Raw genomic sequence first — 19,094 nt, forward strand, 5'->3', positions numbered from 1 at the left:
TAAAGAGATTCAGCCCATTTATTCAGGCAAGCAGCTTATCAGGTCTGGCCCAACAAGCAGCTCAGGGTTTCCATTCAATGACTTTGATGGCAATCTGGGCTGCCCGCCGCACTGCCTCACTGGGGTCTTTCTCAAGGGTGCGGAAGATGGGCATCTGAGACTGCAGAAACTTGCGGCCCTCAGGGGCCTCAGCCAGCATGGTGAGGGCCTTGGTGGCATTCAAGCGTGCCTTGGTCAAGGATGAGCACAGCAGGTTCAGGAGGGGGTGGATGGCTTCTGTGTCCAGGGCAGCATACTTCCCTGTGGGCCACCAACACCAGGTGTTCCTCAGGGGGCCATCCTGTTCCACCTCCTCTCACCCCAGCCCAACCCTGGCCTCCGGCCTGTGCAGCCTCAGGGGAGGTGCCTTCCCTCACTCCCATGCAGGCCCTGGCACCTTCCTCTGCCTCCAGCCTTGGCCTCCTCATTCCTGCCCCTCCAGCCCCTCAGCTGGCTTCTCCCCACCCACCCTGATGCCTGTCCTGCAATCCAGTTCTCTCAAGGCAACAAAAATTAAAATCTAGTTGTTCATTTATGTGGTAAGTATTTCTTGAGCACCTACTCTGTGCCAGGCACAAAAACTCACAGAGCTCTTTCCCTCCCAGTACTTATAGTCTAGTGGGGGACGCAGACATTAATCTGTAAAGGAGACGCCCCTCCTTAACCTTCAGCACCTTCCTGCTGTCCTGTCCTGCTGAAAGGCCAGGTGGTTGCCCCCGCCCCCCAGCTTCCTGCCGTGCTCAATGAACTCTTCTCTCTGTGTTGGAAGCTGTGCGGCTACCCTTGGCCCTGCTGACTCCCATTGTCCCTTGGGTCAATACCCACGTCCCTCCCAGAGGAGGCTTGGCCCCTGTCCTCTGCCCCCTGCATGACATGCTTCTCCTCTAGGTCATCAACCCTCTGCCACTCCCTCCAAACTCTGACTGAGAATCAGAGACCCACTCAGTCCTCCGTGGAACATCAAGAAAGCACAGGGCACGGGGCTGGTGCAGGCAATTGTGGGCATGTGCAAAGACAGAGCTTTCAGAGGTCACGTGGGATGGCCAACCCCGGCCTCCAGGTGGGGAAACCAACCCCGGTTGCTCCTGTGGCCAGGATTGGATGACTTAGCATGGAAGCCCCACTGGCGAGGGGGTCCCCTGGTGGGAGAGGTAATCTCATGCTCTTATTTGCTCCCCATACCCCCCCACTGAAAAAAAATAATTTCGATCAAAAAACAACATGGAAGGGGGCACCTGGGTGGCTCAGATGGTTAAGCATCTGCCTTCGGCTCAGGTCATGATCCCAGGGTCCTGGGATCGAATCCCGCATCAGGCTCCCTGCTCCTTGGGAGCCTGCTTCTCCCTCTGCTTCTCTCTCTCTCTCTCTCTCTCTCTCCCTCTCTCTCTCTCCCTCTGCCTCTCATGAATAAATAAAATAAAATCTTAAAAAAAAAATATGGAAGCAAGGGCTCCAGTGTTTGTTTAAGCATTAGGATAACCAAATCAAGGATGGCAAACTACATAATTCATCCCAGAATCGAGGCTTACAAGGGGCCTGGGTTGGAGACAGGAATTCCAGGCCCAGGGAATAGCCTGGCAGGAGGGGACAGAGGTCCTAATGGGAGTGACCAGGGGGTCACCCTACCTGGGTCACAGGTAGGGTGACCCACTGTGTCCAGGAAGAGAAGGGAGGGTGGAGCCTTGGCCCAAAATTGAAAGGACTCCAACAACAGGCCTGGGAAAGTATTTTGGTAGGACAGGGAGGGGGCAGTGCTGGGATGTTGAGCACAAAATGAAAGTTCTGGAAAACAGCATACTGGAGGCTGCAGTGACCACCCCCCCCCCAATGCCCAGTAAACTACCACCTGCGCAGGGGATGCAGGTGGCCAGCAGGCTGCCTCACCTTGGGTGGTGACCGCAGCATACATGAGGGCCCCGGCGGCATTGGCCTGCACCTCCTCCACCTTGTCCTTGAGCAGATGCACCAGGATGGGGATGACGTCATGCCGCCACACCTGGTTCTTGCCCTCCAGAGGGATGCTGGGCCAGAGAGGGGACAGCTGTGTGGCTTCGCTTGGCAAAGAGGAGAGGGGCGGGGCCTAGGACCACCCCAGGGCACACCAGAAGGACTTGTGTTGGGACCCCCTGGTGGTTTGGGCCTGGCCAGGGGGTACCAGGGTGCAAGGGAGTTCTGGTGTGAGGTTTGGGTCTCACCCCCATGCTGGGACAACCTAGGAGCACAGCCTGGGACCACTGAAGGCCAAACCGCGGGGAGCCAGCGGGTGATGGAGCCTGGCCCTAAGGTATCACACCAAGAAGAAACCAGACGTGTTCCCCAGGCTCCAAAATGGGGAGCAGCAGGACCCAGGGTCACTCATTTTGACTCCATGCAGGAGCCAGAGTTGCCAGAGATGGGCTAAGCGATGGGAGCTGGCGAGCTGCCAGGGAGACACCCGTGCAGAGCCACCCTCAGGGGAGAGGACACTGTAAGTCACTTCTAATCCTGGCACTATATGAAGCTGTGAAAAGGAATGTGATGGACTCCCCACAAGCTCCCTTTGGGAACTTGATCAAAGATGCAGAGTCTTGGGCCCCGCCTGCAGGGATTCAGTGTGTTCGTTCATTCCCACGGCCAGGGCTGACTGAGCAGCTTGGCAGGTCCTGGTCTGGACGCTGAGGCAAGAGCATGACTGACCGTGGGGCTGGATGATTCTTTGTGGTAGCAGCTGTCCCGTGCGTTGGCCCTCAAGGGCTTCCCCACCTTGAGGCCAGGAGCGCCCTTCTCCCTCAAGTTGGAACAACGAGAAATGTCTCCAGACAATGCTGCCTGTCTCCCAGGGGACCAAAGCTCCCCCTGTTTTGAAGCCCTGCTCTCAAGCAGCAAGCAGAGCAAACAAAGCTCTGTCCTCAGGAACTCCCCTTGGGGGTGACACAAAAAAAGGAGGGCATGGTGAAAGGCACAGGCAGGCCTAGTGGAGGCCGCCATTTTCTAGAGCGGGTAGGGTCCTCAGAGGCTTCACTAGAAAGGGACCTCTGAGCAAAGACCAGAAGGTGATCAGTCTGAAGTATAAGCCCCGGAATCTCCATGTTCACAAGCTCCCCGGGGTCTGGATCGGGGGCCACACTCACAGAAATGCTGGCCCAGGTCTCTAGAGAGAATCCCAGCTAGAGGGACAGCCAGGGCCAGGGGAGGCAAGAGGTGCCAGCATGTAGGCAGGTGGCCATATCTAAGGCATGGACTTGGGGGCACAAGGGACCACTGGTCCTTGGGAAGCGTCTCTGTCTGGGGTCACACACTGCTTCCCTCCCTCCCTGCTCTGAGGTGTTGTGCTCCCTCAGGTTCCAGGCCAGGATTCAGACTGGAATTCCGTGTGACCCTGGGTCACCAGTGACTGGACACATGTGCCCTCCGTTTCCTTACCTATAAAAGGTAATCACCTTCCTTGGAGGAGTGCCGTTTGTAGATAATACCTGGCACCTACGGAGCGCTTAGTACTCAGTGACTGCTAGCTCCGCCACAGTGTGTGCTTGCCTTCCTCACAGGGAGGGGGGACCAACCATCTCGTTCTGCCCAGGACTGGGGGCTTCCTGGGATACAGGACTGTGAGGGCTGAGCTCTCAGACCACTAGGACAGTGGCCCCCCCCCAGGGGACAGGGTCCTCCTCCCCCAGGGCACAAGCAGTGGGGGGGCGGGGTGCAGAAAGCAGGCCCTGAGGTGGATTCCCTGGAGCTCTGGGGTAGGCTGGCTTGCTGCGGGGCCGGGGGCAGCTCCGGTGCCTTCTCTGAGCCTCAGCAGAAGCCTCCGGGCTGGCCGCCCCTGCCCTCCCCGCCCTGTCCACGCGGGCCGGGCTCACCTGACCGCAATGAGCGCGCGGGCAGCTTTGCTGCGAATGTCATCATTGGTGCTGAGGAGCTTCTGCTTCAGGAAGGGCACCATGCGGGTACTCAGCGCCTCAGTGGCATCCTCCATCAGGCAGGCCGCCAGTGTGTCCAGGAGGAGCCCTTGGATCTCTTCCTCCTCCCTCTGCAGCTTCCATACCAGGGAGGGGATCAGGCCACTGTTGACAATGCCCTGGGCTCCTGCGGGACAGGAAAGGGCACTGAGGGCGGGCCAGTCACCCCTACCCATTCTGGGCAGCACGTGGGGCGAGGCGAGTCCTACAGAGCTGGTGGGGAAGGGGAGGTTTGCAAATGCCCCTGGCTGCCAGACCCCTGAGCAGCTAGCAGGAGGCTGGGGATGACACGCTAGGGTGGGAGCCACATGGCCCTGGAAGACTCCCAAAGGGGCCAGCCTTTGGTCACCTGTAACTGGGGCGGGGGGGCACGAGCCTTCAACAGGTGCCCAGGGGCCTGAGAAGCAGCACCTGCCCCTTGGAGAGCACAACAACCACCCGGCAGGGCCCAGCACAGAAGGAACTTCCCTCCCTTGCCCACCCTGCACCAGAGGGAAGGTGGGGGGACCAGCCAACCCCCTCCTTCCCACCCACAACATCTCTAAGCCACTAGAAACCCCACACTAGTCTGGCCAGCCGTTGGGGAAAGGAAAAAGCTTGGAATCAAGTCTGAGGCAGAAGTGAGCAGCCCAGCATCTTATATCTAAAAAATAGTCGTGCCTCCAAACAAAGGTGACAGGAAATCCACGGACTCTGGCCACGGGGGTCTAAAAAACCCACAGAAACGGGGGCTCCACATGGCAGGGCGGCTGGGGCACCAGGGCTGGGAGAAGACGGAGAGGTGAGCCTCCCCAAGAATGCGTTCCACTTCCCTCCTTCCGGCTCCTCCTCCCTCCTGAGGGATGTCTGGGGGGAACCCAGAACCAGCCCAGGCAGCACTCCTGAGGGGCCCAGCTCCCCTGTGTCCAGAGCAGCCGTCACTGGGAAGTGAGCAGGGCAATGCTGGGGAGGGCAGCCCCCCCCCAGCCCTCCTCCCAACCCTCTTCCTGGCCTCCCCAGTGGCCCACACTACCCAGGGAGAGGCCATATAGATAGCCCCCCTGGAGGTGGCCAGCAGCAACACCTCTCTCTTCCGCCTCCCCTGCTAAACCCTCTAATTTACTCCAGAGACAAATAAACAGGTTAATTAGCCTAAAGGTCTCTAAGTGCCAATTAGCACCAGGGATTTCCTCTTTGAAGACATCACCCCAGTCTTCCTCCCGCACTTCCTGAGGACATCAAATGGCAGGCGCCCCAGGGTGAGGGAGGTGGAGAGGGACAGACGCATGTCCAGTGGCCCCCTAGGCCCCTGGATAGCTTCTCATTGGGGTGTCATTGCCAAGCAACTAGCTCCGCCCCGTTTGTTCTCGGGGCACTCACGACACGGGAAGAGCAGTTGCCCATTGCTTTAAGAGTACTGCACTTTCTAAAATTTAATACACACAGATTTCAAAAAATGCCTAACTTGGACTCCTAAACGTATCCAGCTGTGTGATCTTTGACAAGTTACCTAACCTTTCTGAGCCCGGTTTCCTCATTATGGAAACCAGCCTAGGTGGCAGGGAGTTGTGCAATGCCAAAGGGTAGTGGCTGGGTGGGAGCACACTCTCTGGAAGGGACTCTCACATAAGCCCAGAATGTCTGGACCTAGAATCATAAGGAATTTTGCCAACACTGAGACCCAGTTACAAGCAACGGCCTGTGGGGGAGGGGGGCGGTGAGAGGCGAGGAGTGGGATACAAAGACGAAAGCTGCACAGTCCCTGCCCTGCAGGAACACAGCCCCTCTCTCCCCTTCAGCCTCACCCTCCCCACCAGGCCACGGCCAGACCACACACCTAGCCTTCTGCTCTAGCTCCACCGCCCACTCAGGCACCTGCCCACAGGCTCCCTACCTGCCGCAGCCATGGATCCAACTCAGCCACAACCTGACCCAGACAGCCCCTCCCAAGCTCACTGTGGGGAGGTGACGGTTGGATTTTCCAAGGATTTTGCTGACTGGAAAGATTTTGCATAGAGGGAGAAGGTTCCCAGCTGGGGGATACTTGAGCAAAGGCCTGGGGATGAGGAATTTGAGCATCATAAAATCGGGGTTTGATTGTGGCCTCACTTGCACCTGGGTCTGGGCTTTCCAGGGCCCCCCTCCTCCCAAAGGTGTTGCTGGGCACAGGCGGGGGTGGGGGGAGCAGAGGAAGAGAGTCAAAGTCAAACTACTGGAGGTGATCACCTCCACTGCTCCCTCCCTAGGTGAGGAAACCAAGACCCAGAGAGGCAATTCAAGTGCCTGAGGTCACACAGCAGACAGGGGCAAAGCCAGGGCCCTGGGCTGCTTGGGTTTTGTTTCTCAGGCATTTGTCTTGGGCCTCTACTCCTAGAAATGCTGAGCGCCAGGACCTGGGTTCATTCTGAGACAGAGGGAGAAGATTAAAAATAAAACGCGTGCCGGGTGTGCCTCTCTGCTCGTTCACTTTGCTTTTCAGCTAAAAGGAGAGTTGCAGGCCTGGCTATTTATAACTAACCCAGATCTGCAATGGCTTGTTCAAGTTGGGGTTGGGGGGGTTGCACAGACCCCAAGGAAACAAACTGGAGAAACCCACTCAGCCCCGCCGTAGCCAGAGATTCAGCCAGCGGGGCTTGGGAGAGCAGGTCAAGCCGGGAGAAGAGCCAGACAGGATGGTGCTATGGCCAGCATCCAGAGACTAGCCATCCTTGGGTAGTGGGGAGAACAATGGCAGTCAGCCAGGAGCCGGCATGACAACACAGGTTCATACTCAAGTAGAATTCCAGGGTCCAAGGGACTCTGAACATGCAGGAAGGGAGGCCTGGGGGCGCTGGGCCTCATGGGGCAGCAGGGCAAAGGCATGAGGCATGGGTGTACTTGGGGAGGGCCCCGGGTCTGGCACGGCTGGTGTGCCAGGACAGATTCAGTGGTTGATGAGCCAGAAAGCTCCACCAATCCCTCTGGGATTGAAGTGACATGATGCCCATGGCACAGAATGCCCTGTGGTTGAGGTTTGGTCATTTCCTGGAGGATGGCCTGATACCACCTAGAGAGGCCACTCCTCAGCCATCTGTCCCTGTGGATTGGTGAAGTACGAGGCTCAACCACCAGGGCCTTCCTCTTTCCATCACAGGGCCCCAGCTGTTGTCCCTGGTCCTGTTTTCCTGGCTAGTAAGGGCTGAGGAAGGAGCGCCAGCCCCGGCCCCGGGGCATCCGCACCTCATCAGAACCCACCTGCCCAGTGTTACCTCGTGCAGCCCCCATGCCCTGAACTGCTGGCACGCTGACCCCCCCCTCCCTGCACCTGCCTCTGTCGTGGGGACACATCCCTGTCCTTAGCTTACGTGGCCCCTCATAGCACATGATGTGGCTGACCCCGCCTTACCTCTCGAGGTACTCTCTTCCCAAGGAGCCAGGATACTCTACTCCCTGGTCTCCGGCCACCTCTCCTGCTGGTCCTCCAATCTGCTAGCAAGCACCGTCCTTCCTCCGCATCTCCTATCATGTGGACCTCCTCCTTGACCCCCACCCTCCCCACTCTGCCCCCCACTCTATCCTTCTGTCTTGGCTACAGCCACCATATGGCCCTCTCCTGACACTCTGTCGCTCAATGATCCTGCAGCCCCACGCTGAACTCAGCTGCATGGAGAATCTCTGCTTTCTTATTTTCTGAGGGCTGACTAGCTGACATTTTTGCTATTTGATTCTGCCTATTAGGACAACATACATTAATGGGACCACACGTACTGCAAACAAATACGAAACAAAAACTTGCAATCCTCCTCAAATTTAAAAAGCTAATTCTAAAACTCTCCAGTGCTTCTTAGGCTGACGTCCCCAATCTCACAGAAGGGCCACTAGCCCAGTGCAACTGTCCCCAGTCCGGCCTTGTTTTCTGGCACCCACACCTGCTTGCTGGCTCCAGGTACAGCCAGTCTTCCATGGGTTCCTGCAGGTATCATGGCTCCTTGATGCCCAGCACGTTCCCCACCTTGAAACATGCTTCTCTCCTCTGCCCCGGTTCACCGGCCACCTCCATCCTGCTGTCTCCCAGTGCGCAGTTCTCCCCCTGCCACATGTCCCCAGGGTGGCCACCAGGATCGGGAGGGGGAGGCAGCAGGCAGCCCCTTGGGGCTTCTTCATGGGCTAGCTGCTGATCTCACCCTGGACTGTGGTAGAGGGTCACCCTACACTGACATCTAGGTTTGCCCCTGCAAACAGCTCCATTCTGACCCCGATCCTACAACAGAAACTGCCCTCACCCATCTCTAAACATGTGTCCATGTGCATTTCCCCTCAGAGTCACTCTCCAAGGACAGTCTACTAGTGTCCCCCTTGACAGAGAAGGACAATGAGGTTCATCTGGGTGAAATAACCTCCCTCGCCCAAGAGTGTATAGGCACAGAGCTGGGTCTGGCTTCCCTCCCACCCCCTCTCACCTCTGATCCACACCAGGGCAGGACCTGTGCCCTCCATCTTCCTGGTATCACAGCCATTGGCCTCTGAGTGGTCCTGTGGGCAGAGGCCCATCCTGACCCAGCCCAGGGGTTTGAAGGCATGCGCCCAGAGGAGCCTCTCCAGTGTTGGCCACCTCCAGCGAGCACTATGCCAGGTCTAGGTTCGCCTCAGGATGCCCATCACCAGCATCTGTCCTGTCCCTGACAGTTTAGGTAACTTCTTCACAGGTGCTCACGTCACGTCATGGGGTATGTAGTGCAACAGTCTCCATCTTACAGCAGAGGAAACATTCCCAGAGAGGTTATGGAATAATGTTGCAACGCCACAGTGCCCAGCGGGCAGAACCAGACCCCCACCCCCGCCTTCTGACCACAACCCTGGACTGGGATGACCACCCAATCCACCGCTGTCAATGGCCAATTCCAGTGCTTCTGCCCAGGATGGGGTGATCCTTACAATGTGACCATGAGGGTGTAAAGTGCTAAGGAAGGTGTTAACTGGGAGAATCTGCATTTCTACCAGGGATGCTCTGAAATACACAAAGATTCAAGTTAAAATGATGGAAAAGACAGAGGCATTAATATCTTGGCTCTCTGGCCAAAGTCTTGTAAGCACAGGAGTGAGGGGCTCTCCTGTCTCTGAGGCCCACAGATGGGCTCCCCCTGAAACTGAAAGCAGAATTTGGCAGACTGGCTCACGTGTATTTTGCTGAGCATCGGATGCCTTCTACCTTCCACCAGCTTCTCCAAGGCAGCGATGGGGGATCCTGGCTTTAACTGAGCTGCTGCCTCCCGCCTCTCTGATCTGGGGGACAGATCCTGGGCCCTTCTCCCTCTCCTCCTTTTCAAGCAACCTTTGTAGCCAGGATTGCCAGGGACCCTGAAGAGCCCCTACACGCTGAGGGAGCGTGCAGCAAAGGTGATTAATGTCCCTCCCATCGCTGCACCAACCTCACGGGTGTATACTTTAAGGGTTTGCATAGCCTTTCACACGTTCTAGCGGATTGTCGCGACAATTCAAGGAAGCAGGTGCCACTAGCCCCACTTTGCAAAACAGGCTCAGAGAGGTCAGTTGGTTGCCCAAGGTCGCGGAGCTCAGAAAGTGCCGAGCTGGGTTCGAATTCAAACCGAGGGAGACGAGCCGGGCTCGTCGCGGGGAGATGGGCCTTCCGTCACTCTCAGGATCAGTCTCCGGCTCTGCGAGAAGCGGTCCACTGGGTCGGTTCCCCCGCTTCGGCGCAGCGGGGTCCCAGAGACGCCGGTGCGGGCAGCGCGTGCGGGACTGCGGCGCGCGCAGAGCCGCGGCCCCGCCCCTACCCGTTGCCGTTGGACCGTACATACATCCGTCAGCCGCTCCTGCCCAATGAGAAGAGAGCCGGCGCTCGTGGCGGGGCGGCGGCGCCCAGCGCGTGGTCACCCGCGGGCTCGCGGCACCCCCGCCCGCGGTTGGCCTGGCAACGCGCTGCGCTCGCGGCTCCGCCCCCTGCCGGCGGCAGCGCGGCGCGGGGCGGGCGGACCCGCGGGCGGGCGGCGGGCGGCGCGGGAGAGCGGGCGGAGGGAGGCAAGCCGGCCGGAGGGTGTGCGCCGCCCGCGGTCCGGTCACGTCCCCGCGCGGGTGCCGCCGCCCGCGTAGTGCGGAACGAGGGCGCCGCGGCCCGCGCTCGCCGCCCCGCCCCGCCCCACCCGGAGCAGCTCGCCGATGCACCGTGCGGCGGCCCGGAGGTGAGTGAGCGGACCCGCGGCCGGGGCGCGCGGCAGAACCTCGAGGGGCTGGGGGAGCGGCTGGGGCGTCCACCCCACCCCCACCCGGGGCCCCGCCCGGGCCTTTGTGCTAGGGATCCGCCCGGGCTGGGGGCGCCGGGGAGCAGCGAAAGGGATGCCCCGCCGGGGTGTGGGCGACCGGGGCGGAGATGCCCGCGAGGTGGGCAGCGGGCGACCGCGGGCCCGGCAGGTGCTGGGAAGGGGCGCCACTCGGCAGAGGAGCCGGCGGGAGGGGGCGGCTGCGGGCCCGGGAGGTAGGCAGGGGCTGCTGGGGCTGCCGCGTCTGGGGGCCCCCAGAACAGCCGCCGGTGCGGAGCCGGGGCCAGCCAACCTGCAGGAGAGGCGCTGAGGCGGGGTCTGCCTCCCAGGGGAGCGGGGAGGAGGCGACCCCGGGCGGCTGGAGCGCCGACGCGTGGCCTTGGCTGAAACGGAGGAGAGGGCCCCGGAAGCCTGGGCCCGGGGCCGAGTGGCTCGCAGTTTTCCGTCATCGGTCTTGCAGAGAACAGGTTCCTTGGAGGCATTTAGAACAAGAGATGAGTATGGACCTGCTGCGATTGTGATATGTTCCTGGCTCAATATTTTTTTCCCTTAAAAGGCGGTGGGGGTGTTGGGGGGTGTTGGGGGGGAGGGGTGTAAGGCCTCGGGGCTGGGGCTCCGCATCCTACGGGAGATCCAAGGGGGCTCTGCCTGCAGGGCGGTGCTGAGCCTGTCTGGGTGGTGATGGCAGGAATCCGCCTAGGCCGAGAATTGGGGTTCTATGTCACAAGAGAGAAGAGGGTGGGAAGGCAGTGCCGAGACCAGGGTTCCCTGGAGTCCCTTTCTCAGGATGAAAGGACCCGCCTGCTAGGCGAGGTCTGGCCTGTTTTGGTGAGGGAGCCCAGTCCCTGATGGGCTCCCTTCTGCCCAAGTGATTTCCCTGCCCTGGGGACTGACTCCTGCCGCCTTGGGTTCTGTCTGGAGGAGGCTCCTTGGCCAAATTCAATTAAACAAATATTTACTGAGCATTTGCTCCCCCAGAGCCTGGCGCTGAGGTGGGAGTGGACTGGGCCTGCCCTCCTGGGACTGACTCACCACCCAACAGGGGCGAAATGTCTCTGCTCAAATAACCCAACCCTGAGTATGCATGCCGGAGCCTCTGGAGGGACCTCAGAGATGACTTGGGCTGGGGTTAGACGGGCTTGTGGGCAAAGTGACATTTGAACTTGAGCTTGAAGGACGTGAGCACAGCCGGGGTGGGCATTGTGGACAGAGAGGAGAAAATGGACCAAAGCACAGAGAGGGTACTCAGGCAGTTGGGTCTGGCCGGAGCATAGGATGTGCTAGCATAGGTGGTATGGCGGGAAGGGGGGTGGGGGACGCACAGGGGCTGATGGAGCCAGGGAAACGGAACACCCCATTGCTTATTAGCTGTGACTGTTCGATGGAGGCCACAGTTTCTTCATCTGTGACCTAGGAGCTGGGGTGGGCCTGGGGAAGAGCTTAAAAGACACCAGGGGGCTCCTTGCAGCCTAGGACTCCCCTTCCAGGCACCTTGTCTCATGGGCAAGGCCAGGGTACTGGGTAACCGACAGCCCCCTTCCTAGCCAGGATGGAGAATGCTATTTAGCTGGTGACTCTGCCCCTTTGGGGCGTGGACATTTGTGAACGGTAATCAAGGAGGCTTGGGAGCCTCCATTTAGGGGCTGATCGCATGGGATGCTCAGATGAAGTGGTGTGCCTTCAGCATTCCTCATGGTCTGGGGACAAGACACTGGCATTTGGTTTAAAACTCCTGTGTGTTCCTCTAACAGACGTTGATTTTCTGCGACAGGAGGTGAATAAGACATAGTCCCTCCCCCTCGCAAGGCCAGTGTCACTTTCTGCCCTAGATCTGCTTGCTTGCTTGCTCCGAGGGATGTTTTCACTCTCCCTCTGAAGGGGCTGTTTGTTACTCATCTGTGTAGCATACCCCCCCAACCCCCAAACACACACCCACTTTCAGCTTTTGGCCAAGGCCCATGTTGCTGCGGGGGGACACAGAGTGTGCCAAGAGGGATGGAGCTGCTTCACTCTTGTGCCTGTCGCCAGGCCACATTCTGGGGGCCTGCTGTGGGACTCTAGATTTGGGACACAGAGTGAATCCCTCCCTCTGCCCCCAATTTCTCAGCTCTTCTGTTTCCTGGAATCTCAGGAGCTTCTAGGGTGATTCCAGGAACTTCTGGGTAACCAGGTAGACTTGGCAAGGCTGCCCAGAGCCCCTGTAGGAGGCAAGTGGGATGGAGAACCGCATGGTGGGAAGGCTGGCCTGACACTCAGGGTGTGGCCTCAGCAGCCTCAACCTGGCTGTGTGGTTTTCTCATGTGTACACGTGCCTTCGTTCCCTGGACGTGAGGATGAGGCAGCCCTGTACCGTCCCTTGCTGGCCCTCAGAAGACCTAAAATGCCGTTTGGCTCTAGGGCGTCTCACTGCTGTTGGCCATGGCTGGGCTTGCAGGAACTCTGGAAGAGGTAGATTAGCACACTGCTCTCCCACAACCCCAGGAAGGAAGCCTGGGGTCACTGAGCCTCCAGGCGCAGGCCAGCGGGCGCTGTGGTTGGCAGGGAAGAGGGCAAAAGGAAATGGATAGGAGGCATCGGGGCAGATGCTGAGGACCAGCCCCAGAGTGGTGGCCTGACACAGCTTAGGCAGACCGGGGATTGACATGGAAAGGCCCAGACTCCCCCACGCAGGGTGGGGCGGGCCTCCAGTCGAGGCCTCCAAAGACCTGGGTCAGGTCCTGGCCCTGTCACCCCCAGCCCAGCCCGGTCCTGACTGAGCTTCTTTGTCTTCATTCATAAACAGAGCCAAGCGTTCCCTGCCCCGTCCCTGCACCAGTCCCTGCACGGGTCCTCCCTGTGCATTTGGCCCCTTTACACATGTCCACACTGGCAGGGGAGACGCTTCGCAGGAGTGAACTGACAGCAACTAACCACAGGGACTGTCTGATGGCTCCGGGAGCACACGGGAGACATGGGAGATGTCAGCCCTCCGTACAGAGCCCGAGGAGATGGAAATGGTTCACGCATTATTCATTCCTTTGGCTAATATTTACCAGAACCTGCCGGGTGCTGGGTGCTGTGCCAGACACGGGGGTATGGCAAGAAGCGGGACAGACGCGGTGTCTGTCCTCATGGGGCTCCCAGCAGACCCAGGGAGGCTGGCACAACACCTGTGTGACTGACTGCCAGGTAAGGTAGGTGCCGTGAAGAGAACTAAAGAAGAGAGCGCAGAGAGGGAGGGTCAGGGGGCCGCTCTGTGTGGAGGGGCCCTTGGCACAGTGCCACAGAGAGCGATGGGTGAGTTGTGACTGATGGGGAAAGGCACCCGGAGAGGGGGTGGCAGGTGCAAAGGCACTGAAGCTGCTGGGGGGCCCCAGCAGAAAGCCAGATAGCCAGAGCCCCATAGGGTGGGATGGTTTACGGAGTGGGTCAGGTAGGACTCTGTGGGCCCCTGTGAGGCGCAGAGCCATGGGAAGGTTTGGAGCAGAGGAGAGACTCGAACTAATTCCACTGTGAAAAGACCTGTGTGGCTGATGGGCATGGGGGCAAGAGCAGAGGGCTGTGAGGGGCCGTTACAGCAGGGGAGGAGGCCGCTGACCGAGGCCAGTGGGAGCAGTAGGGGTCATGAGGAGCGGTTGGTTGGGGATTTATTTTAAAGAGGACCTGCTGATGGAGAAGAGGCAAGGACAGCTCTGGAGAAACGGCGGTGGCATTGGTGGAGAAGGAAGATGCAGACTCCTTCATGAGAGGTGGGAAACTGGGAGTTGGCTTAGGCCCTGGTAGACATGGCCGTTATGTGGCCATCAGAGGGGAGAGCGAGGCTGGAGGTAGAAACCTGGAGTCCTTGGCATCAGGTGTGTGGGAAGCCAGGAACTGGCCATGGTCACTTGAGGATCCAGGGTAGGTGGGTCCAGAGGGGCTGGGTCAAGCCTCGGGGCCCTCACCCTTCAGAGCATGAGCTGAGAAGGAGCTTCCAGAAAGAAGAGATTGAGAAGGATGGATGAGCGAGTGAGGTGGGAGCACAATCATGATGGCAACATGGCGGGGGGCGGGGGGAGCACTGTGGAAGAGGGTGTTCCCAAGAGGGCAGGTCTCCAGAGGCAAATATCGAGGTACGCATGGGGTGTGTGCGGACTAAGCAAATGGGTAGGTCCAGCTACATAATTTGCAGGGCCCTTGTTAAGTTTTTAAACCTTTCAAGACAACAGAGCATTCAACCAGGCCTGGGGCCCTGTTGGACTGCCCACATGCTTGCCCCTGAAGCCCGGCTGTGGCACTGGGAGGGCAGTGCCATGGGCCCGCCACCCAGGCTCCCCTTCACTTGCGTCCCGTGGGCAGGCGGGCTGTGTTTGGCACTTGGGGCCACCGGGGTCAGTCAGAGCCAGCCTTCGAGGCTCACCCTGGCCTCCTGTGAGTGTCACTTCCTCCCCCCCGTCCCTTGACCCCCAGTGGCCTTAGGTAGGAGGCACAACTCGAGGGCCGAGGGCTGGGCAGTCCGTTGGCAGGACCCGGGTAAGCGTGGCAGGTGGCTTCACACAACAATGGCTTCCTTGAGTTCATCTCTTTTCCAAAGGAACCTGCTACATCACACAGTTTTGAGTTATTTGCTTCTAAATTAAGGTATAACTCTCTTTTAGAGACATCCCTGGAGAATCCAACAAAAAGTGCTAAGAAGCGAGACTGTTAAAAACCACGGTGCAGGGAGAGGCCTTCCAACAGTGTCAAGCCCCGCGTTCCTTCCAGCAGCCTCTAACCAGAAACACACCCGTCCCTGAGGGCTCGTCCGGGCCGGCCCTGCCTCTCCTGGCAGTGCGCGCTGTGGTCAGAGCAAACCTTTCAGAGAGAGCCCCTGCCCCCACTGAACGGCCCTCCCCAACCCCTGGGATGGGGAGTGTTGCGGACAGGGTTCCGGGACCTGGGCCCTGACACCCTCAGCAAGGCCCTGTGCCCCTGTGAGTCATGGAGGTCAAGGTTGTGGTATCGGAGCAGAGGACAGTGGGCTCAGTTGTGCACGTTTCCCCGAGAGCCCAGACACAGGCATTCACTGGGACAGCGGCGGGATCTTCTCTGGATTACAGCAGGCAGGTGCCTTCTGGGGCAGAGGCTCACTTTATCCTTCCACTACCAGCTCCTCCAAGAAGGGGCTGAATTTTACCTCAGTTTTGTCCTCACAGTTGAGGACACGGAGACGTGGAGAGATGGTGTGGCTTTCCCAAGTGGGCGATTGCCTCTCTTTTTCCCTTTAGCACTCATTACGACATAACATACTACCTGTTTTATTTATTTGTGTTTGTTTACCATCTCTCCTGGATCTGAATGTAAGCTCTGTAAGGTCAAGACCTTTGTCTGCTGTTTGCCACTGACAATCCAGTCCCCAGAACCTGGCCTGGCCACAGTAAGGTCTCAGCAAATCACTGTCGGGGGGGGGAATGAGTATTGGCAAATAGGCCTAACATGAGCTTTTGAGCCACTTTCATGCAGAGGGCTGGGCCTCCTGCTGGCTATAGCCCTCACACTGAACCACTGCTCTAGCTCAGTCCTCTGCTCCCGGAAGGCTGTGCTTTTTGGGTCCCCAGAGGTGTGTCTTTGGCCTTTAGGTTTGGCGGACAAACACAAACCACCTACGGGTGGGCGCCGCTGGCTGGACACCCGTGAGGCCCGACTGTGGTTCACTCCCAAACCAAGGCAGGTAGCTGCCTAGCTCCTCATACTGCCATCACAGGCACCGGTCCCTGCCACTGGAAATCAGAGGCCTCAGGCTGACACCTGGCCCCGCAGCAATGGGGTGTGCCTGGGTGACGCCTTGGTCAGACTTGGGGTTTCACATGGTTGTGACATGAGGCATGTACACGGGAAACTGTCGTAAGAGAGCAAGACAAGATCCTGGCAGTAGGAAAGGAACACAGTGTCGGCAGTGACCATGTGATGGCTGGGTGGCCTTTCCAGATAACCCCTGTGCCCCCAAGATTAGCCCAGCAGAGCAGCTGGGTACAGAGGAAAAAGTACTGGATGGGAAATCAGGAGGCCTGGGTTCTAGGCCTGGCTCTGCCTGTAAAGCAGACGCTGGTAAATTCTCTGCACTCACTGGGCCTCGGTGTCCTCACCTTACATTGGCCTTGGTCAAGGGTACAGATGGTTCTCATCTCTTGTACCAACTCTGGTTGCTGCCCAAAGCACACAGTGTTGAGAAGGATCCCAAGGCTGTTACGGCTCGGAGGGCAAGTGGTCATGGTTAATGAGTGATGTCTACCATGGGTACCGGGGGAGGATTTAGACTTAGACGTCCTCACCAGGGACTGGCCGACCCCGCCCACCACACCCTCACTCTCGCCTAGAAGCTGCAGCTCAATCTTCCATCTCTCTTTATGTGCCCCTTCTTCCAGACACCGACTCTGACCCCCCGATTAGGTGAGGACTCGCCTCCTCTTTGGTGCTTCCCCAGCCAACATTCTGAGTCTAACAGGCAGCTCAGGTCACTGTGGACCGCTTCCCATGGCAGCTTCTTTCTGCACCCTGAAGGAAGGAATGAGCAAGTGAATGAGCCTCAAGCTGTGCTCCAAGAAGGCTGCCTGGAATTAGGAGCCCAGGTGACCACAGAAACCATGTTGTAGCAGTGAGGACAGTGCAGGGAGAGGGAGTGAGTGACAAGGGAGGGCTCTGGGACCAGCCCGTGGGGCCCAGTGGTCCTGTCTGACCTTGGCCATGGGGCAGCTCACCAGGCTTCACCAGAGCAGACATGCGAATTTGCTCCAACCGGCCCAGAGGGACTTCTGAAGACCCTCTTTGACCAAGGGTTGGAGGACTTCACACCTACAGCCTTCCCCCTGGCTCGGTCAGGTCCTGATGACCTGAGCTAGTAATGCCCCACTCCCACGCCCACTGGCCTCCATGGCAGCAGGCACCCCTACCCACCCCATCTTCTGTGACCCAGGCCACCCCAGCTGTGTGCGGCCCCTGGCCTGCACGACGTGTCCCCCCTCGCTTCCTGTGGCCCCGTGAGTAACCACCAGGACCCCAGCTGGCCAGCCCACCAGCCTGCCCCCATCAGCACACGTGAGGTGCAATGGCCCTGTCTCCAAGCTGGGCTTCCCTCCAGCGTGGTCACCCTCCCTCACCCACTCCGTTACCTCTGATATGCTGTGCAAACATATTTCTTGATAAAATGCTGGGAAGAAAAATAATTAGAGTGTTGCTTCCATTATCCAATTTTTGATTAATCAAACTCTCTTTGTCCTCGGCCAGAATCTATTCATTTCCCTTAAACACTGGGCCAGTGCCAGGCATCGATTTCCTCTATGATAACACCACGCACGTACGCATGCACATCCCCAGCCCTGCCCCACCTCATGGCAGGGAGGAGGGCGCGGAAGCACTATCAGGGCTGTCTGGTGCCCCAACACCACCTGCCTCCTCCAGGAAGCCCCACAGCCACACTGCACCCATCATCCCTGCCGCAGCCCCTTGAGCTCCTCAACTGGGCTCAGCCCCTATGTGACCTGGGTCCTTGGGTGTGTTAGTCTTATCTTGCCGGCTGTTCTGGGGCTCTCCTGGGGCAGTGAGGAATGGAGGACCCATGTGGGTGGAGGGAGCGTGGGGGGCATGGCCGCTGTGGCTGCTGAGGACTGGGGCAGAGGGTGAGCTGCAGCCCCAGGCTCTGTCTCATCACTGGCACAGCAAGGCTGCGGCTGGGTGGGGAGGCCAAGTCTGAGGACCAGGGCTTGTGAGGGAACCTCAGGGCCTTGAGACTGGGGTAGAGTTGGGATGGGGGCAGGCTTTCAGTGGCAGCAACAGAAGCCCAGTCCTGATGGGCTCACCAGATGAAGGGACGTCCTGGGCCGAGGGCTCAGAGGCAGAGCAGTATCAGAGTTGGCCAAGGCTAGACGGGAGGCGGCCACACATCTGCGGTGTCCATCTGGGGGAAGGCCAAGGGCCTTTCTAGAAAACTTCCCAGAAGCCCCCGCTGTCCCCTCCCTGTGATGAGTTGGCTCTTCCCTCATGCAGTACAAAGGGCTGAGATGGATTTATCAGCACCTGCTTCCTGTCAGGTACTTCGGGCCTGTGGGACACATCAGTGACAGACCAACAGCCCCTGCCCTGTGAAGCTGGTGTTCTGTAAGCGTGGGGGAGGGGGCAGTAAACACGATAAGGGAGTTATACACCCACCATGTTAGAAAACACAGCGAGACATTTGGGGAGTCATAAATAGGATGGGCAGGGTGCCCTCTCAAGGAGGGGACCTCTGAGCCATTTGAGGAAAGGATGGATTGGCTCTCCGGACAAAGAGTGTTCTGGCTGGAGGGAACAGCCAGTGCAGAGGCCCTGAGTTGAGAGTGTGTTTGACACTTGAGAGGCAGCAGGGGTGGAGAGTGGAGGGAGCACAGCAGGGGAGGGCAGGGGCACAGCACCCTAGGGCCCCAGACTCTGGCTCAGAACTGAGATGGCCAGCCTTGGGAAGGTTTTGAGCACAGGAGAGATGCTCTGCCTTATAGTACGACAAGGACCCCCCTGGCTGCGGGGGGAGCAGGGTGCAGGGGCCGGGAGAGAGGAAGGGTACCTGAGAGGTCACTGTAGCAGTCCCCACTGAGAGGCTGGGCCCTGGGAGGTAGGTGGCTGGATTGCAGACACAGCGCTCCCCTGAGGCCAGCCAGGCCTAGCCCTGACCTGAGGCACTGGGTTCTGTCAGAAAGGAAGGGGGTGGTGGGCAGAGGGAAGGCAAGCATGCAGTAGACGCCGCAGGTGCCCCCAGATCCCCTTTCCTGCCGGCGCACTGTACCCCGCCACATCAGTGTTACCTGCTCACAGCTGCACCCCTTGCTGGAGAACTGCCTCGGGGCCTCGCAGGCCCTGTCCTGTCCCTCGAGGTGGGACAGCCTTGATTTCATTCAGGCTCCAGAATGCCCGGGGA

The 19,094-nt window shown here is 58.9% G+C and overlaps 2 protein-coding genes across 2 annotated transcripts in view; one reads left to right on the plus strand and one right to left on the minus strand.

Annotated features, from left to right (window-relative positions):
* Window positions 1-19,094, minus strand: part of RSPH14 (radial spoke head 14 homolog) — a 76,664-nt gene continuing 57,570 nt past the window's right edge. Inside the window, exons 5-7 of the mRNA XM_027577505.2 lie at window positions 3,876-4,101; window positions 1,924-2,060; window positions 1-300 (exon numbers count right to left, since the gene is read on the minus strand). Of these exons, the coding sequence (XP_027433306.1) occupies window positions 62-300; window positions 1,924-2,060; window positions 3,876-4,101 (602 nt within the window). The 3' untranslated portion in view covers window positions 1-61. The remainder of the gene's footprint in view (window positions 301-1,923; window positions 2,061-3,875; window positions 4,102-19,094) is intronic.
* Window positions 9,957-19,094, plus strand: part of GNAZ (G protein subunit alpha z) — a 52,778-nt gene continuing 43,640 nt past the window's right edge. The window contains exon 1 of the mRNA XM_027577503.2: window positions 9,957-10,132. The gene's annotated coding sequence lies outside the window, so the exon portion shown is untranslated. The remainder of the gene's footprint in view (window positions 10,133-19,094) is intronic.

Source organism: Zalophus californianus, chromosome 14 (genome assembly GCF_009762305.2).
Source record: "Zalophus californianus isolate mZalCal1 chromosome 14, mZalCal1.pri.v2, whole genome shotgun sequence".
Classification (NCBI taxonomy): domain Eukaryota; kingdom Metazoa; phylum Chordata; class Mammalia; order Carnivora; family Otariidae; genus Zalophus; species Zalophus californianus.